Here is a 21,829-nt window from a genome sequence, read left to right on the forward strand (position 1 = left end):
GGTTCAGCAGCTCCATCCTCTTGTGCCAATGTGCCTATTGTGGTTTCTCTCTTGGACAGCTCAAGGGTGTGTGATCAATGCTGGAGGCCAGAAGTGAATGAAGAGAAAGAAGCAATGCAGCTCTCAGCACAGAAAACTATAAAGACCTCTTTGCTTGTGCTGTAAATTACCTATTTATTTTGTTAGCATGAGATAGATGAATATTTCTACATATAAAGGTGCCCAGCTAAAATCAGGATAAGTGATATTAATGGCCTATGGTCAGTATTATTGAACCTCCAAAGCAATAAACTTTATGAGTCAATAAATATTACATTTGCAACATAGTTAACATTCCTTTACTGTCTCTAGCACTTATTACACATTGTAACCGCAAGTCTACAATACATTATTCATATTTGGGGTGTCACCGAGTGATGGATTGCTGCGGGAGAGGCTGTCCTTTAAATAAATCAACAAATAAAAATGCAAATGTTAACATTTTCAGCCACAACTTTCCCCATCTTGAATGGGGAATGAAAATTTCACATTATATTGACAGGCAGCAGAGAGAACAATTAACAGCCCACATTGTGAATGAGAAAGATGACTTTGCCACGCCTGGTTTTATCACCGGCATGTGGGACAATATAGGACTCTTCCGAGGTGTTAACGCTTTTCAGAGAACAAAGGAAAACCTATTTCCCACCACCATCTGTCCCACCCCCATCCTGTTTTCCAAGTTTGGGAAATTCTGGGAATATAAGGTGGATAGGCTTTTACTCTTCTCAGTAAGTTCAAAGGTTTGTTGGGATGAAGAATAAACAGAGTTTTGTCTTGCATTAAGAGTTTGCATGTAACTGAAAAGTAGTCTATAAAAAATGCCTTTTCTACACTTTGAAATAAGAATAATTCAAATAATCCTGATTCTGAAATTTGGAAAGCAACCACTGTGCCCTCCTGGTAACTGATTTTCATAGTACTGAATCTTTTTTTTCAACTCTGCACTTTGTATAATAAACCTATAATATGCCATCAGGCACTTCTAAGGATGAAATCCAGTGTGTTACACATTGTTTTATTTAGCCAAGTACTCATTATTTATGAAACCTCTGCAAATCTGTATTTAGCTGATTTGCAGTATCAAGAACTAACTGATACAGAATCTCTTTTTTAAGGTCCATAAATATGAGTCTTCACAGCAATTCTAACGTGGGCTTGTAAAACTGTACGAAGTTGATATGGTCCATTCAGAAAATGTGTGCTGAGAATGTTCTACAAAACTCTTACTGGGGAAACATTTTATTCTTTTTCATGCTTCTCTCTAAACTGAAATGCAATAATCAAAAACACATTAAAGTAGCGTTAAAGAGCTTGCTTTAATCTTCAATAGGAAAATTCACTAAGAGAGAAAATCCAGATCATTTCTCCTCTTTACCCATAACTTCTCCAGAGGAAGCCCTCAAGGTGATTGGGATGGATCCTCTTTGAGCACAAGCATTCAGCCACAATGCCAAGTGGTTCAAGGAGGGACCCCCGACCCTCAACATTTCAGAAGTGACAGCTCAATGTGGGTACTTGGAAAATGCTAATAAGGGCAGCATTAAAAATAAAAGAAAGGGGTAATGGACAAAGAATGTGGTAAACTAGATAATTTTTTTTTTGCTTGTGGGTCACCTTCAAAATACGGAGGTTGTCATTGTCAACTATTATAGTATTTAAGATAATGGGCTTTGGAGTCTGAAAAGCTAGTTCTACGTCTTATTAGCTATGTGACCTTAGGCCAGTCACTCAATCTCTTAGTTTCCTAATTCTGGCAATGAGAATGATAGGAGTACCACTTCCTAAGGCTCTGATGAAGATTAAATCAGACAGTCCATACATGGGTGGATACACAGTAGGTGCCTAATAGATGGCAGTCCTTACTGTCCTCTGTGTTAGGGTTATTTCCCAAAAGTTCTTTATAATTAAAATTAAGTCTTGAAATCTACATTCTTCTGATTAGATGCTGGAAATTTAAGTGCTCAAACAAGCACATTCCCAAGAAAGCTGAAACTAAGCCCATTCGGTGTTGCTGTTTATATAATCAGCCTTAAATGCGTAATAGGTGGGTGGCTTATTGGATGTGAAAAAATTTTAATAATGTGTTTCTTTTCCTGACTCCAGAAAAGTCTGAGCAAATTCTTAACTCTTCAAATGTCTCTGGTATCCGTAAACGTTGACAGAACCTTAAAACTGTAATACAGGGGTGCCTGGGTGGCTCAGTGGTTAAGCCTCTGCCTTAGGCTCAGGTTGTGATCTCAAGGTCCTGGGATTGAGCCCCGAATCGGGCTCTCTGCTCAGCGGGGAGCCTGCTTCCCTTCCTCTCTCTGTCTGCCTGCCTCTCTGCCTACTTGTGATCTCTGTCTGTCAAATAAATGAATAAAATCTTTAAAAAAAAAAAAAAACCTGAAATACAAAACCCACCATAATTTTCAGAATCAATGAATTCAATTAGTTAAACTTAAAGTCCAAGTGTATAACAATTCTGTGACAAACTGGGAAAGACCTGCTGTGAAGCACATTTTCTGATGAAAGATAGGATTAGCTTTGTGTTTTTCTGGAAATCCTTGCCAATTACTGGTTTCAATTAAGGTGAGGCATGGGTAAAGGAAAGAGCTCCATGCGATCAACCTGGCCAAATCTAGATGCTTCCAAAGAAGGCCTCTTTCGAGTAACAGCTCTTAAGAATTGTCAAGACTTTTCCACTCCTTTATTAAATGACTCCCTGCCCCCCAAAAGGCTCTTACCTAGAGAATGTTAAACCAAAGAGTCCCTGAGGCTTACCGAGAAGAGTCGTGCTGCAGCGCTGATGAGCTTGTGATTCCAAGCTCCTTTTGGCTTCCTATTATAGGAGATGTGGATGCATCTTTTCTAGCTCCTGCCACTGTTCCTGTATGAACAATAAAAAGAATTAATTTGGGCATTCAATAAAAGGAAATGGAAAAGTCCATTCTGAGCAATATATTAGACATTCCAAAATCCCTAAGCTTTAAAAGTAAGCTATTTTTTTCCCTCTGAAATGAAATAATGGCAGATGGGAAACTCAGTGGGTTGTTTTGATTTTGTAAAATCAGAGATCCACAGTATCTTGTTTAAAAAAAGTACCTCTGTGCAATAACAGACTGGCTACTGATTTTGTTTTTAAACCTGATGGCCTGTCATCTTCCTGCTGGTTTGAGTTTACTGTGAAAATGACCAAGAAGGTAATTGCTTTATTTTGTTCCCTTTAACCATTCTAAGAAAACATCTTTCGTCTCTCTGAGTCCAGCACTTTGTACCTCCAAATCCCCCAAGTTAAACTGCTCTTACCCCTAAAACTTTCAAGGCAGACAGAAATCTTGAATGCTTCTTTCAAAGACCTGTATACTGGGCTAAAACAAGTGTCTGATTGGAAAAGATGTTCACCTATCCATTCCAGGGCTGATTTGGTCTCTGTTCTTTTCTAACAAGCAATGTTCAGTTAATAATTATTTTTCTCCTCTGGAGTGCTAAATAAGATGGCATGGGAAGAAAGATTTTTTAGTTTTTGTTTGTTTTCTAATTATTATTTCTAATAACAATAATTTTCTCCTCCTCTTCCTTCCTAATATTATTTCCCAAACAACACAAAACATCCCTGTCTTTTTCTTGCAAGACTGTAAGAATCTCACTCACAATTTTCTTCTGGTTCCTGGAAAACTACAGCCCAGGCTGCTTAAAGAAATTATTTGGGAAGATTTATTCTTTCTTTGAGGAAAGTGTAACTATTCAAATAACATGAAGACAGCTTTGGTGTGTTGCAAATACCAGACCTTCAAATGCCAAGAATATAGTAGTCTATAATCTGGGAATGGTACCCTTTCTCAGTGTTATCAGAGAAAAATCAGACCCACAGAAAGCAAGAGTCTTCTATGTGCAGAGATTAGCATCAAAACGGTCACCATGATCCTTGGTATTCAAAAGCTATACTCAATACTGGCTGTTCTCTATTATGTATAGATGTAAAAGACTAGCTACCTAAATCCACAATTCAGTCTTCTTTGTATACACAAACCCGTGGGACCCTGAACCCAAACCAATATATTTTCATACTAGACACAAACTCCCTCAGTACATGCAGTGCACCAATCAGTAAATATTTACCAAGTACCTAATGATCAGCAAGGGCTGGTATCAGGATTAAGCTCAGAGTTAGTTTAGGGGACGGTAAAGAAGACGGGAGAGAGTAAGAACATGAGATACTCTGAACAACCTGGTAAAAAATCACAACCCAAGGCAGTATAAGGTGACAACAGCTAATAGATATGGTATGCTTAGTATGTGCCTGGTACTGCTCTAAACCTCTGCCATATACCATTTATCTTTTTTTTTTTTTAAAGCTTCATTATAATTTGAATACCATAAAATTTAACCATCTTAAACTTACCAGCTTGATAAACAGTAGTAAATTTATACAGCTTATGAAAGCATGACCACAACCCAGTCTGCTTGAGATCCTTTCCCTCACCTCTCCCTCTGCTCCTCCTCCCTGTGCACGCTCTCCCTCTCAAATAAATAATTTTTAAAAATTTTCATGGGATTGACTTATTTCTTTTTACAATCTGATTTCAGAATATTTCCTCACTCCCCAAAGTTCCTGTTTTGTTCCTATCCCTCCTCTAGTTCTCTCTCTCTCTAGTTTTGCTATTTCTAGAAGTTAGTTATATTTATTCTCATAAAACCCCTTTGCAATAGATACTATTTTACCATCTCATTTACAGATAGGTAAAATAAGCCATAGGGGACTTACAGGACCTGCCCAAGGTCACAAAGCTAGTTAAGTGATGGAGACAATATTCATGTCCAGATAATCTGATCCCAGAGTTCTACTTTTAGGCTATTCCCCCATCATAAACAGTACGACAAGTCTGAGAAATTAAGAAGTGGGAGAGATCATGTATGGCTGTAGGATTAAAGAAGATTTGATGCAGGAGGTGGTATTTTGATAGGAAGGAATAAGGAGCATGGAATTAGCAAAAGTATTCAATTAAAAACCCTGAGGCTAAATATTTAATATATTCAGGAAATATTTATTGAGCATCATTATGTCCTTGTACTTTGCTAATCACTTTAAATCACTTTATATGCATTATCTCATTATTCTTTCCAACAGTTCTTAAATTATATTATTGCCCTCATTTTATAGATAAAGAAGTAGAAACTGAAAGGTCAAGCAGAATGTCCAGTATCACACAGCTAGTAAGAACGAGGCTGGGTTTTGACTTTGTATTGCAAACTAATCTTAAACACTGTGCTAGTTGGCCTCAAAAATAAAACAACAGCAGCAACAAACACAATTTAAAAAACCCAGCTGGTCTTTGGAGAGATTACTTCTGTGGCAGACCTTGGAATAGAGCGGGACAGAGAGACCGGAGGCAGGTGAAGCGGCTCATTCCTACTACAACTGTCTAGGTAGCGTCCTGGTTGGTGTGAGGGGAAATTAAAATGTGTAAACAGGAGCAGAAACAACTGAGAGGGACTTGTGGGTAAGGTGAGGGAAGAAGATATGCCTGGTGAAAGAATATAATTATCTCTGCAATCACTATTATAGAAGACTTGAACATTAGTCTTATTTATGGTTTTGATCCTTCTATCAAAAGTTTAGTTGGGATAACTGACATTTGATGAGGACAACTTAAAGAAGGAATTGTAACAAAGGGCCCAGGGACTCCTATGGAATCCATGGATATACTTCATGAACGTGTGACTCCCTCATAACTGCAGGCACAATTATGTGTGTACATGTGCCCATTACTCTTTAAGGAAAGGGGCCATAGCTTTCATCAAATTCTAAAAAGGCATGAGACCCCCCAAAAGTTGAGAATGATTGGTCTAAGACATAGGACAAGCTTATTCCTTTTTCTTAATTCTTTAAGTGCTATTCCTTATTAAGTTTCTGGGAAGTAACATATCAGCTTTTAATTATACTCATTTCTTCTACAAAATTTGATTTCATATTAAGTATACCAACAATTACATACAGTTATGCATATTCATAAAACTCCATACCTGTTTACACACACACACACACACACACACACACACACACACACACACACACAAAGACAACATACGCATTTTAAAAATAAAAGTGCACATGGCACCTGGGTGGCTCAGTTGGTTTAGTGTCTGACTCTTGGTTTCAGCTCAGCTAATGATCTCAGGGTTGTGGGATCAAACCCCATGTCAGCCACTGGAAAATTAGTAGATATTATATGCTCAGAGGCTGGAAAACTAGTAGATGTTTTATGTGCCATTTCAGGCCTATTCTATAAAACCTTCCATGTGTACTCTGTACCTTCCTACTTCTTGCTGACCTGTTGTGGCAGGGCCATTTAGGAAATATATTAGCTTTGTGGGCCATTGCGCTTCTGTTGTAACTATTCAACTGTTATTGAAGTATGAAAGCATCCACAGACAATACATAAAAAAGGGAAATCGCTGTATTCTAATAAAGCTTTATTTACAAAAAAAAAAGCATTGGACGAGATTTGGCCATGAACAGTTTGCTAACCTCTATACTCAAGGTGATCTTGGAAGAAACTTCTCGTTTCTTAAGCCGTTGATATTTTTTCTATTTGTTACCGTATTTTAGCCTAGCCAACTAAATATAGCTGCTATGAACATATTTGTAAGTTAATTACTGTGTGTATGAGATTCTCTCTAGTATATATATTTAGAAATGGAATCTCTTGGATATGGGGTATTTGTTCTTTATCTTCAATAAATAATGCAAAACTGTTTTCCAAAGTGGTTGTATAAATTTACACTCTGATCAGCAGACAAGCATTCCTGGTGCTTTAGTCTTGCTAACACAAGAATGATAATGAAAATACAACTTATCATAATTTGTGGGAGGCAGCTTAAAACAATGCTTAGAGAGAAATTTATAGTTTTATATACTTATATTAGAAAAGAAGAAAGATTTAAAGTCATTGATCTCAGTTTTCAATTCAAGAAGCTAGGGAAAAAAGAGCTAATTAAACCCAAATTAGTATAAAGTAAATAATAAAAATACGAACAAGAATCAATGGAATAGAAAACAAGCACATAATAGACAAAAATCAACAAAAAGCAAAGGTTGTTTTTTTTCTTTAAAAAGCCAGTAAAATTGATTACCCCCTAGCAAAGCTGATCAAGAGAGAAAATTAAAAATTATCAATACCAGGAATGAAAGAGGTATATCACTCCAGATGTTAAGTGCATTAAAGAAAAGGCATGTTGTAAACAATTTTAAGCCAATAAAATCAACAACTTAGATGAAATGAGCAAATCCTATGGAAAGCAAAATTTAGCAAAGTTGAACACAAAAAGAAATGACAAATCGGAGTAGTCCAATATCTGTTAAAGAAATAAAAAATCCAAAGTAAGAAAACCCATACACACACACACACACCATCACCATCAATGCTAACAACAAAAGCAACAACTCCAAGCCAGATGTTTCAGTGGTGGATTCCATAAAACATGTAAGGAAGAAACAATACCAATCTTACACAACCTCTTTCAGAATACAGAGGAGAGGGAAAAGACTACCTCATTTATTTTTTTTTTAATTGTGGCAAAATACACATTTGCCATTTTAGCCATTTTAATGTGTACAGTTTGTTGGTATTAGGTCCATTCACAATGTTGTGCAACCATCATATGACCTAATTCCAGATGTTTTTTATCACTTCAGACAAAAACCCTGTAACAATGAAGCAGCCATTCTCCATTTTCTTCTCCTAGGTCCCTGGGACCATAAATCTGCTTTGCCTGTTTTGGATATTTCGTATCAGTAAAATCATGCAACATATGGCCTTTCGTGTCTTGCTTCTCTCAATTAGCATAATTTCTTCTTTTCTTTTTCAATTTTAAGTAGGCTCCATGCCCAGCAATGGAGTCTAATGCAGGGCTTGAACTCATGACCCTGAGATCAAGAGTTGCACGCTCTGTGGACTGCCAGCCAGACGTGCTTCCCCTTCATTCTCCTGATAATGTGATTTTTGCACCAGCTGGTTTTTGTGTGTTGAACTACCTTTGCATTCTTGAGCTAAAACCCACTTGGTATGTAATTCTTCTAATATGCTGCTGCATCCAGTTTTATTAGTATTTTATTGAGGAGATTTTCATCTATATTCACAAGTGATATTGATGTGCAGTTTTCTTTTCTTATAATGTCTTTGTCTGGCTTTGGCATCAGAGTGAGGCCTGGAATAAGTGAAGAAGTGTTTTTGGGGAAGAGTTCCAGAAGGATTCAGGTTAATTCTTTAAATATTTGGTAGAATTCACCAGTGAAGCCATCTGCTTCAAGTCCTGGGTTTGTCTTTTTTGGGGGGGGTTTGAATGATGACTTAATTACTTCACTTGTTTGGGTCTATTCAGATTTCCTATCTTTCTTGAGTCAGTTTTGGTAGCTTGTGTGTTTTTTAGGAATTCATCCATTTCATCCATGGTTGTCTAATTTGTTGGCTTTTTGATGTGTCTATTGTTTGGCTCAACTATTACTTTTTTACGTCAGGCATCAGTGGTGTGTTCATTTGGTTTTTAATGTTTACAAGCAATGTCCTATGTGTAGTTGCTTCTCTGTCCTGAGAGAGGTCAGGCTTAGGAAAAACCCTGTGTGAATCATTTAGGGAATAGACAGGTGAAAAGAGACAAACACAATTCCTTGAGAACAAGATCTATTCTGCTCTCTCTGGGACCAGATGCTCATACTGGAAGTCAGGATGCCATCTTCAAGAATGCTGCCATGCAAGCTTTGGGGATGGGACAAGGCTAACTTAAAATTCCACAAAGTTCTCCTTCTATGTTTCAGTGGCCTTTTTGCTGGCTAAGCACTTGCTTGATTTTTATTAATCTTTCACTATCTTTCAGAGTTCTGATAAGGCTGATTCTGGCAGTTTTGCCAGTACTTTCAGTATTTCTGGGAGTTGAAGGTGGTGGGGGGAGCGCTTCTGGAAGTCCCTACTCTGCCATTTTTGCTGACATCCTGACTTATTTATGACACAGCATAACTCTGTTACCAAACCCTGACAAGGTCATTACCAAAGAGATATGACACACCAATATCTCCCAATCAGTGTAATTCATCAAATTAACAGAATAAAAAAAAAAGAAAATGCATGGTCATTTCAATAGGTACACAAAAAGGACCTGATGAAATTCAACACTCATTATGATAAAGATGCTCAGCAAACGAGGAGGGAACTTTCTTAACCTGATAAAGAGCATTTACAAAAAACTTACAACTAAAATCATACTAAATCGTGGGAACTGCTTTCCCTATGAGATCAGGGTTTCCTTACGGAAGTTCACTTTTACCATTTTATTCTACATTGTAACAGAAGTTCTAGGCAGTATAATGAGATAAGAAAAAGATATAAAAAGCAAAAAGGCGGGGAAAAAAGTAGTTGTTATGGACTGAATTGTGCTCCCTGACCCTGCCCAAATTCATGTGTTGAAGTCCTTACTTTCACTATACCTCATAATGTGACTGTATTTGGAGACAGGACATTTAAAGATGTAATTAAGGCTAAATGAGGTCATATAGATGGCTTTTAATCCAATATGATCCTTTGTCTCTAAAGAAGAGAGAGACAGGGGGTGCCTAGGTGGCTCAGTCCCTTAAGCAGTGGACTCTTGGTTTCGGCTTTGGTCAGGATCTCTGGGTTGTGGGATCAAGCCCCGCATTGGGCTTGGAACTCAGTGCAGAGTCTGCTTTAGATTCTCTCTCCCTCCTTCCTCCAGCTCATGCTCTTTCTCTCAAATAAATAAATAAAATCTTAAAAAAAAAAAAAAAAGGGCCGGGGGAGAGACACACTTGGGATGTATTCTCATAGAGAAAAGGCCATGTGAGGATACAGAAGGCAGCCATGTGCAAACACAGGAGAGAGGCCTTGGGAGGGAAGGACTAGAAAGGAACATGAGTGAACAACAACAGGAACAACAGAAAAGTACTGGATCTTAATTGTATGGTGTATAGAATTGTCAAAGTTTATCAAACTGTACATTTGAGATCTATGCAGTTTTACTGTAGGTAAATTAAATCTCAATCAGAATAAAATAAAAATTTAAAAACCGTCCAGTTTTCTTGATTCTCAAGGCTGTGCTGTTTTCAAGACTGCACTCTACCAAGCTTTTTGGCACTGTAATCAATCAGCATAAAGACTCTGAAGGGACAAGCACGTACACTTCTTAATTACTGTAGGTACTGAGATCCTAAGGTCTAACTGATCAGATCTTTATGGCTGGGAAATGGGCAAAGTCACAAAAAGAGAAATCTGTCTATCTATCATGTTATATCAATTCGTTCAAGAAATATATATTAAGTACCTACTACATGTTAAGCAATGTTGTTATGGGATGCAACAGTAAGCCACAGAGTGTTCATATTCTAGTGGGAGAAGATACAAAATATAAAAAATTAGTAAATTATAAAGTATTTTGAGATACTTCTATTATAGAGAATGGGAAATGTAGAGGTTCTGGTTTAAGGGAAAATATTTCATATACAGCAATTTCAACTTTTATTTATTTATTTATTTATTAAAAATTTTATTTATTTATTTGACAGACAGAGATCACAAGTAGGCAGAGAAGCAGGTAGAGAGAGAGGAGGAAGCAGGCTCCCTGCTGAGCAGAGAGCCCGATGTGGGGCTCGATCCCAGGACCCTGGGATCATGACCTGAGCTGAAGGCATAGGCTTTAACCCACTGAGCCACCCAGGCGCCCCGCAATTTCAACTTTTAATGCTGGTCTCTTGCATCTGAATTCCCTTTTTTTTTTTTTAAAGATTTTATTTATTTATTTATTTGTCAGAGAGAGAGCGCAAGGGAGAGAGAGCATGTGCATGCACAAGCAGGCAGAGCTGCAGGCAGAGGCAGAGAGAGAAGCAGGCCCCCTGCTGAACAAGGAGCCCAATGTGGGACTCAATCCCAGCACCCTGGGCTCATGACCTGAGCTGAAGGCAGTGGCTTAACTGGCTGAGCCACACAGGCGTCCCTTGAATTCCTTTTTAAAAGGGACTGAGCAGGGGCGTCTGGGTGGCTCAATGGGTTGATCCTCTGCCTTCAGCTCAGGTCATGGTCCCAAGGTCCTGGGATTGAGCCCCGCATCAGACTCTCTGCTTGGCGGGGAGCTTGCTTCCCCCTCTCTCTCTGCCTGCCTCTCTGCCTACTTGTGATTTCTCTCTGTGAAATAAATAAATAAATAAAATCTTAAAAAAAAGGGAGGGGGACTGAGCAGGACAATTTAATCTATATATCTGGTTTTATGCATAGCACTATACTATTCCTTTCTTCTGTGTTCTGTTGATAAAGGCATCAACTTTTAATAAATCTTTTAGCTCAGAGTTCTCAGAATCAGAAGTAATATCTTGTGATACCTTTTCTAATGATTAAACATCCAACAATGATTATATTAATAATAAAAGAAACAAATAAGTGTTCTTTAGAGGCAAAGTGGAACTGCCTTCTAAACTTTGGATACTCCAACTTGTTTATTTCTTTAACATCGTCACCTATATTAATCCATCATGGACTACAAAGAACATTCGTAACATTGCAAGCACAGGCTTATTTAGAGGAACAACTAGGAGTTTCAAGATTATTTCTCATTTCAGATGAGTCTATAATAATCCTCTTCTAGTAAAAGAAAAATGTGTTTCAGAGCTCCTTAGGGGCCGTCAACCAGTGATAGCTGCTAAATATATTATATAGCCGAAAAAAGCCCAAAGACAAAATGGGGGGCATGGTCAATGCCATCAGTTAAATCCAAATTACTTTAGGTTTAGTCTCTCTTGAAGTTTTAAGAAGACTCAAAGATCCATGGAGAAGGAACAAACAGGCATAGCTCTAACTGTAGCAGGGAGCTTTGGGATGGCTTTGCAACCTCGCTTAGAAATGGACAATGCCAAGTCCTGAGGTCTAACATTTCGATTCTGGAACATGTCTGCTCAGTGGCCTCACGGCCTCTGCTAGCCTGTCAGCATCACAGAGAAAAAAAAAATGCCCTTAGCTTGGAGGGCTCTTATGAAAGGGAATCGGTGATTGATAAGAAAAGGGTGGTTGGAGGCAAGCTAGGAGAGGGAAATAAAAACAAAAAAAAACAACCATCGCTGAGTAGGGAGGAAAAAAGGAATGAACAGTGTTGTGTTTCCAGATTTGTGCCTTTGGCTTAAAAGTTCTTGACTCAAGTTTAGATTTTCCTAAGTAATGTCTCCTGGTTCCACATAGCTCAATAAAGGCAACTAAAATAGAATATACCAAGCACTGATGATTGAAAAACAAATTATATTTTAAGTATGATTCTGACAAAACTGTACACATCGTTGTGATCTCAAGGTTGTTTCTTTCTCTCTTTCTTTCTTTCTTTTTAAAATTAACACATAATGTATTATCTGCTTCAGGGGTATGGGTCTGTGAGTCATCAGTCTCACACAATTCACAGCACCCACCATAGCACATACCCTCCCCAATGTCCATCCCCCAGCCACACTATTCCTCCCTTCCACTCCCTGCCCTTGCCCCCGCCACCACAAAGGTCTTTTCTTAAGAGTCAGGTCTTTCTTTATATATTTAGTATCAATAAAGTTGACAGAATGGTGAGGAGGACAGAAAAGGTAGAGGAATAAGGGATGGATAATAAAGATTAATGGTCCTGCAGTAAACATCCTACGTGGTACTTAATGATTAAAGACAACAAAAGAAACAAAGAAGAAAAGTAGGTTAAAAAATTTAGACACACTAAAGAAGGGAAAGCAATTAAGGAGCCACTAAACCAAGCAGTGTGACTGAGGCAATTAGTGCTAGGTTACCAGTCTTACATTAGACAGGGTGTCCAAACCCCTTGCAGCACACTTGTAAAGCCGGTCTCCCATCTGGCTGTGCGCCACTGGAAAGGCCGCTGTTGTAACTGCTCTGTTGTGTGATCTGCGCATACTGGCACTGCCATGAGCAGAAGGACTCAGACGGGCAGCTGCAGCTCCTCAATGATCAGCTATACTGTAATTTGGCAATGGCTCCATATCAGAATAAAAGAGAAATATCAGAAAAAAAGAGAAAAATACATGACGATCCTCCTTTTTTTTTTTTTTTTTTTTTAAAAAAAAGAGAGAGATAGGGCACCTGGGTGGCTCAGTGCATTAAGCCGCTGCCTTCAGCTCAGGTCCCGATCTCAGGGTCCTGGGATCGAGTCCTGCATCAGGCTCTCTGCTCACCAGGGAGCCTGCTTCCTCCTCTCTCTCTCTGCCTGCCTCTCTGCCTACTTGTGATCTCTCTCTGTCAAATAAATAAAATATTTTAAAAAGAGAGAGAGAGAGAGTGCATGTGCATGAATGGGACAGGGAGGGTCACAGGAGAGAGGGAGAAGAGAGAGAAAATCTTAAGCAGGCTCCATGCTCAGTGCAGGGCTTGACTGGGGGCTTGATCTGATGACTCTGAGATCATGACCCAAGCTGACTTGGAGAGTTGGACACTTAACTGACTGAACCACCCAGACACTCCTTACATGATAATCTTATAAGTAGAAAAAAAAAGTTAATTCCTGTGAACACCTTAAAACAAAACTCTCTTAAAAAAATGAGAAAGTTTATTTTTTTCCACTGCAACAAAACAACCTCCCCCCCACCTCCCCACACACACAAAGGAAAAAAGCTAACAAAAAAAATAAAACCGTGAGTGAAAACTGTTCCTGAAAACTTTGCAGAATTGTAACAGCTTTGTCTTGGTTAAATTGATTGGTATAGCAACATTATAAAATGACTATTAGGATTCATTGTGCACAACAGAAAGTGCTGAAATGTCAGCAGACTATACAGCAAAAAGTAATGGGTTCTGAACCCCTGTTAGTCAAAAATGATTTTGTTTCAAATTAGAAATTGATTTTTTTTGGACACAAGCCCTTTCCAGGCTTATAGCTTCCGTAGCTGGGCCCGGGAGAGATTAACCTCCACCACTGTAAGGGCTGGCCTGATGGTACCTTTCTCAAAGTGCCTTTTCAACTGCAGCCTTCTAATGCGGCTGTGGTCTTAACCAATAACACAAGTCATTTGTCCCTTTGCTATTACACTCCATTTTTCTCATTTTGCCATTTTATTTTCGTGCTGGCACACAACAAAAATTTGTTGACAAGTTAACAGAAAACTATGTTAAGACTTGCAGGGTAACCACCACACACACCAGTTTTGACTGGTTCTCTATTCTCCAAAGTGCAGTGACTAAGAAGAGAATACAAGTTTCCCATCTCTCAAGGACTCACAGAGAAAATAAAGAAGATTCTATCTCAGAGATGAAGTCCCCTCAATCTCATTTTTGTTTCTGGAAGCAGAGTCTGCAAAGACAAAAGTTGTTCTAAGTCGTTCTAATGCAATGGAGGTCTGCAGAACTTCTGCCTTATGTCAAAAAAAAGTACTTGCTTTTCAAGATGTGGATAGTTCCTTTTCTGAATCTTGGACTAATTATCATCTCTCGGTTATTTGGAAAAAGATTAAACAACTTCTAGATTAATCATAGTTAAAACTAAAAATCATGACAAAGGTGGCAGGTGATGAGAGTGTGGTATACAAGGTCTTCTATTAAACTGCTGCCCATTTTTCAAACAAATGAATATGAGTGGCCAGGGAGATTATGGAAAGTTGGTTGCTTAGTACCAGAGTGGGGCAGGTGCCAGTCCAGTAAAAAAAAGAGGTAGCTATGTGGAAGGAACTAGAGGATGTTATGCAAAGTGAAGTAAGTCAGTCAGAGTAAGACAAATACCACATGATCTCACTCATGTGTGGAGTTTAAGAAAGAAAACAGACAAACACATGGGGGGTAAAGAAGAGAGTAAACAAGCTATAAGTGACTTCTAAGGAGAGAGAACAAATGGGGTTGATGGAGGGAGATAGGCAGAGGGATGGGCTGGATGGTTGATGGGCATGAAAGGAGGGCACTTGTGATGAGCACCAGATGTTGTATGGAACTGATGAATTGTACTGCACTGCGCATTAATTACCTAAAATATAAATTAAAAAACAAAAAAGAAGGAAGCCAGGGTTAATGGTTGTGAGCAGGTAGGAGAGATATTTGGGGAAAAGGTATGATCAGAGGGGGCTACCAGACTTCTTGTGGCCCTCTCTTGCCTGCACATCTCTGCACAAGGAAGCTTGGACTGGCTGCTTCTGCTGGGAAGTCCTTCTCTTGATAATTCAGGAGAGGTGAAGCCATAAGCCATTCCAGAAACAATGAGGAAACACAATTAAATTTTGACTTCGCTCAACATTTGTTATTTTATTATTGATTTCTTTTAAAATATCTGTGACATTTGGGTGCCTAGCTGGCTCAGCTGGTAGAGTATGTGACTCGATCTTGAGGTGGTGAGTTCAAGCCCCATGTTGGGTATAGAGTTTACTTAAAAATAAAATCTTTAAAAAGAAATCTGTGACATCTAAAGTAGGAAGAATTACTGGCATTTAAAAGACTGCTAGGCAATACATGTTTCAGACTTATGAAGTTTCGTTTCAGCTACAATGTAGAATTGTCTATGACCTCTCCTTCACCCTTTCCATATTTCTAGTTAATCGAGGATTAACTATAGTTGTTAGAATTTACACTCCCAGCAGAAATTTACATTTAATTTCCGGTCCTCTTTACTCACTTTGAACATTATTTTATGCCTATACCATACTTACTGTTAAATCAGCCTTACAGTTTGCAAAGAGGGACAAATTGGACAGTTGCTTATAAGAGTATTCTAAGAGAAAGGCTGATGTGATTCAGTGATGTAGCAGATATGCCACCTGTGGCCTTGCAAACACAGGTCAATTGGTAATAGACTTACCTCTTGTTCAGGGTGATAAAAATCATCTGGAGTTCATGGCTAGCACCTACCAGCAAGAACTGGCCCCAGAACAGCTTCTCCTTTTGCTACATATAAATGCTAAACTTACCTCTTTGGGGTCGATACGTATCTTTCTTTTGACATGTCCATAGGGTATCATCTTCTGTATGTGATTGAAACCCAACTGTCTTCTTCTCTCTTCTATTCTCACCACTGTTAGTGGACTCTTGGTGTTTTTTGATGGACGATGATGCTCCCAGCAGCCAGCCATCACATTTTGACTTCAATAAACTGAAAAGAATAAACATGAATGAGCTGTAGAGAGCATAGACGGGGGGTACATGATCATATAAAGGCATATAAATTCAGCATGAGTTCAAATGCAATTCACGGCAGCAAGAACTTCTTTTTCTTATTTTTTATTGAAGTATAATTTGAATAATTTACTGAAGGTCCATTTTGTATCTTGCCACAATAATTTTAGAGAAGAAATGGTCTTTATCCTCAAAAAGCTTATATTTGGAGTTGGGGAAATGAGACTCAGACCCATGAAACTGCTAATAAAGCCACAGAGTATGACTAAGAACCAGAATATCTGTAGAAATAAAAAGTACGCTAAAACAAGACTTGCATAACTAAAATGTTTCCAAGTACTAAAATTGAACAGTAGGGATTAAAATATCACCAATTTGCTTCAAAATGCATTTGTGTTTCTCATTTTCAATTGTTACAGTATTTATTATGTGCCCAGAGTATGTGCAGAGCAGTACAATGGTGCATGTGGAATAGCTGGTCTCTGTCCTCACATAAGTTCATTACAAAGTCAACAAGGCAAGTATGGAGTAAAAGGAATTTTAATGAAAATAAACACATGTGCATATGTTTTTCTCTCTAATAAACTGTGTTCCCACCATTAACACATTTCCTCTTGTAACATTTTATTTTTTAGGGAGAAGTGTCCCAATGATGTATATTCCTTACTATTCTACCAGCCTCTTCCTTTACACTTAAATTCACCACAGACTCATGAAAATTTGGTTTTGTCTTCCCCATGCCCAAAAACTATTTAAGAGTTAAAGTGGGGGGGGGGGGGAAGAAGACATTTAATCAAAAAGTAGAGTCTAAATATTAAGGTATTTGAACTCCAGAAGCTGAATATAAGAATGTAGGTATATAAGTTGAATAAGTTGACAGAGTATTACTGGATCCATTGCTAATCTCAGGGCTCTTGACCAGGATTCAAATCATGTAAATCCATCCAAGTCATTGGGCTTCTAGTTTATGTTGATCAGAATTTTTAATAAAGTTTGCTCATATCATAATTTACTAATAAAAATCAAGACATTAAATGGCTTTATGTTTGGAGTGTTATATAAAGAAACAATAACTACTAGTGGTGGAGCTTTATATGGGCATAATGCAGTATATTAAATTTATACTCTTAAAAAATTTTTTAATACCAGAAGTTAGGGATCACTTTCCCATGTGGACTAACCAGTGGATGTATATCTTAGCTCATAAAACTTCTATTCATGGGAAAGGAAAAGGAAGAGAATAAAACTACCTCACTGTGAATGTAAGATAATTTTACTTTAAACTAGAAGCTCCAGATGTAGGCAAATCCAAGGACTACATCTCTGCCTTTTCTTTTTTTTTCTTTTCTCTTTTCTTTTCTTCCTTCCTCTCTCTCTTTCTTTCCTTCTTTCTCTCTTTCTTTCGAGACAGTATGCATGAGTTAGGGGGGTGCTGAGGAGGGGCAGAGGAGGGAGAAACGGTTAGGGAAAGAAAGAATCCCAAGCAGACTCCCCACCAAGCGTGGATCCTGCAGCGGGGCTCCATCGATCCCACAACGCTGAGATCACAACCTGAGTACAAATCAAGAGTCAGACACTTAATTGACTGAGCTACCCAGGTGCCCTCATCTCTGCTTGTTCTTTTTCTTTTTTTAAAGATTTTATGTATTTGAAAGAGAGAGTGCTTGTGCTCCTGCACTCTCTCTCAATAAACCAGATCCTCTATCTCAACAGGGGACTTGGCTTCTAATTTGTTTAAAATAAAGATGACTACAAAAATTTTCTTATATCCTTTGCATTTATTTCCATCTTTACCTATCTACTATCCCTCTGTTAGTGTCTCAGAAGAAAATCACACCTTTTATTCATATTCTTGATATCACTGACTTACACCCTCTGTGACTAGAGCCTGTCAGTTATCTCCTTTTCTTATAATTTACAAACTCCTCCTCTCAATTGGATTCTTTCCTAGGATTACAAACACGATCAGACTTTCCATTAAAAATCAAGACCTAAACCTAAACCAGAAACTCCTCCCTTAAGAGGGGAGTGTAATACTCAGGGTCAGTGAGGGTGCAGGGACAAGAGCACTGTCATACATTACAGGAGGAACTGCAAATTGGTAGAGCATTTTATGCACTTACCTCTTAATAATTCTGCTTTTAATAAGTTATCATATGGAATTACATTAACAACAACATGAGGATATTTGTTCAAGGACAGTCATTGCAGGATTATTTGTAACGGGAAAACTGAAGGCAAATATTCAATAGAAGAATCAATAAAAAAAACTATGATAGAGGATTGGGATGGAGAAGCAGTCATATGAAATGAAGAGAGATGGTTTAAAAACCATATTTAGGATTTAAAAGCAGGAGTAGTTGACGAGTATTTGTGAAAAATGAAGGGAAAAGGTAGTGAGAAGGACTGGCAGAATTATGGGGGAATAAGCAATACAGAGAGGAAAGATTGGGGATGTGGAAGAAATTAAATGTAGGCTGAGTTACTTATAAAACATTTGGGAAGATATTTCAAGAAAGCATTTGGATCAATAATTCTATAGTGTTTTGGTACTTGGCTGGCTGACTTAACAGTGGTGGGGTTGAGACAGAGTTGAGGAAGGACATACTTCACTTTTAGTGTTCTCAGTGAAGCAGGAGGTAATTCATTCTTGTGAGTGAAAAGAAGTGGGTATTGAGGAGAGAAGTGAAGATCTGGAATTTGTACTGAGGGAATTCAAGATAACAATGACCAAGAACAAGGAAAAAACTATCCTGCAAAGTTTAAGGTCTAATGATTAGAAATCATAAATTTGTGTCAAGAATCAGGTGTTATAGATGTAAAACTAGAGAAAGCAGCCTGAGAGCTTGATCCTGGGTTAGGATTTCATTGGGAGGGTGAAATATACTGGTCAACGTTCAAGCTCCAACACCAATAAGGTCTCCAGGAGGAAAGTACTCCCCACCCCACACAAGTTCCGATATTTTGTGCCAAGCTGCCCTCTTCTATGGATCAAGCTCCATGAGTTTTGGGGTATGATTCGAAGTAAGATTCAAGGTTCATTTTCCCCCCATATCTATATCTAGTATATATAGTATTATTTTTTTGGAATACTTGCTTGATACTTTTTCCATAGACTTGCTTGATACCTTTGTCAAAAAGCAATTGAACATATGACTGTTTGGGTCTATTTCTAGACTCTATTCTGTTCCACTGACCTATTTATCTATGTTAATGTGAATAACAACCTGTCTTGATTATATAACTTTAGTTAATATACCAAAACTTAGGTTCACAAGTTTTTCAATTCACTCTTCTAAAATAGCAAAGACTATTTTTGCTATTCTAGGCCCTTCATATTTCCATATAAACTTTAGAATGTTTGCCAATTTCTATAATAGTAGCTGGTATTTTGACTTAAATTGCATTGAATCTAATCTTCAATTCAGAAAAAATTTGTATCTTCACAATATTGAGTTTTCCAATTTAAGAACATGGTATATCTTTCTGCCCATTTATTAAGTTTTCTTGAATTTATCTCAGCAGTATTTTATAGTGATCAATGTAGAGATTTTGTACATTTCTTGTTAAGTTATTCCCAGGTATTTGATGACTTTTTATGTTGCTGCAAATACTCTATTCTAATTGTTGTTTTCTATTGCTATATGACAGCTAATTGCATTATATAGAAATAAAATTGATTTTTGTATGTTGATCTTTAACTCGAATCCTGTGAGTATGTTAAATCCACTTAATAATTCTAGTACTTGTTTCTGTAGGTTCTTTAGGATATTTCCACGTGTACAGTCATGCTATTTGAGAATAAAGACAGTTTTACGTTTTTCTTTCTAATATTTTTTTATGCCTGATCACACTAGCTAGGGCTTCCAGTGCAATGTAAATATAAGTACTAAGTATGGACATTCTTTCCTTATTCCTAAAAGTGTGCATCACTAAAGAGGTGATCTTTGTTCATATCCTCTATCAGCTTTCTAGTTTAATGACAGGCCATTTTTTTCTCCTTATAATGTATGAGCAATGGAAGAGGTATGTTAAATGCTTTTTCTGCATCTGAGACACTGGATTTCTTTTATTATGTCAATATGGCAGATCACATTGATTTCAAATGTTAAAACAATTTTGCTTTCCTGTTATAAATTGTACTTGATTAAACTGGATTATCCTTTTCATATATTCCTGGACTTAATTTGCTAATATTTTGTTAAGAAACTTTTGTTTTGCATTTATGTTCATGAGGAAGATCACTTTGCCATTTTATTTTCTTCTAATGCTTTTACCTGGTTTAGGTCTCACAAAAGGAGTTGGGTAAGTTCTTTGTTCCTCTAGTCCAATAGTTTTCTAGAGGACATTTTGTTACCTAGAGGATATTTAGCAATGTCCGCAGAGGTTTTTGATTATCACAAAGTAGGGGTGGGATGCTACTGACATCTAATGGGTGAAGACAGGGATGCTATTAAACAACCTGCAATACACAGAACTCCCCAACAAAATATTATTGTGTGATTTGAAATGTCAATAGTGTCAAGGCTGAGAAACCCTACACTAGCCTCTAACAGAATCTGTGTAAGATTGATATTATTTCTTCTTTAGATGTTGGGTAAAATTTACAAGTCTAGTTTTATTTGTAGGAAATTTCTTAATTAAAAATTAAATTCCCTCAACAGGTATAAGGCTATTCAGACTTCCTAATTTGGGGGGTAACAATTTTGGCATATTGTCAATTCCAAGGACTTCATATCATTTAGGATGTCAAATGTACCTCTGAGAGATTGTTCATAATATCCCTTAATTACTTAAAAAAATATTGTTAGACTCTCTGGGGACATAGATTCTTTTTCATTCCTGATACTGTAATTTTTTTCTCTTTCTATATAGGTTGATCATCTTGAAAAGGCTTACAAATTTTACATATATTTTCAAAGCATCAACTTTTAGCTTGTAGATTTTCTCTATTGCTTGTTTTCTTTTCCACTGCAAGACTTACTGAAGAGTGGACGCTAGAAAATTGCAAGCAGAATAGAAATATGGAAGTACTGCAAATTGGACAATGCTGGGAGAAATTAGGAGTTCTGGCAAAGAATGAAGAGGTATGTTACGATCCTGGACTTTAGCTGAGACACCAAAAGGTTTATAACCTAGACAAATGTTTATTATGAACCTCTAACAAAGCTTAAAACCAAGCTATGACAAAATACATAGGGAGGAAAGACACTGAGTCTTACCAATTTAGAGGGGCTTGGAAAACACATGGGACTTTCCAGAGATCTGCCCTCAGAAAGCATATATCCAAACCTATCCCAGTTCAAGGTGACTAGCAAGTAATTAAGTTGCTGAAAAGAACAAAACTCAACAACCTTCAGAGAATGATAATAAAATCCACTTCTCTAAATGCATCATCCATAATATATAGGATATAATTCAAACTGCCAAACACAAGAAAGATAGAGAGTGTGACCCACACTTAAGGGCAAAAAAAATCAATCACTTAAAATTCACCAAAAGATGGCCCAGATGTTGGATTTGGGCAGACAAAAACGTCAATTAAATCAGCTATTATAAATATGTTGATGTCTTCTGCCCATTTTTTGATGTGGCCATAATTACCCCAATGTACATGGCAGCAATGGCCACAATCACCAAGCTAGGGAAGGAGCCAAGATGCCCTTAAACAGACA

The 21,829-nt window shown here is 37.6% G+C and overlaps 1 protein-coding gene across 8 annotated transcripts in view; it reads right to left on the bottom strand.

Moving 5' to 3' along the window:
- The window catches only part of KIAA1328, a gene marked incomplete at its 5' end in the record, with an annotated part of 323,665 nt that overhangs the window by 49,932 nt on the left and 251,904 nt on the right, over positions 1-21,829 (bottom strand). For all 8 annotated transcript variants that reach the window (XM_082699512.1, XM_082699511.1, XM_082699518.1 and 5 more), the window contains 2 exons: positions 2,806-2,911; positions 15,950-16,131. In XM_082699512.1, the coding sequence (XP_082555638.1) occupies positions 2,806-2,911; positions 15,950-16,131 (288 nt within the window). The remainder of the gene's footprint in view (positions 1-2,805; positions 2,912-15,949; positions 16,132-21,829) is intronic.

This window comes from Mustela nivalis (assembly GCF_964662115.1).
Source record: "Mustela nivalis genome assembly, chromosome: 14".
NCBI classification, from domain to species: Eukaryota; Metazoa; Chordata; class Mammalia; order Carnivora; family Mustelidae; genus Mustela; species Mustela nivalis.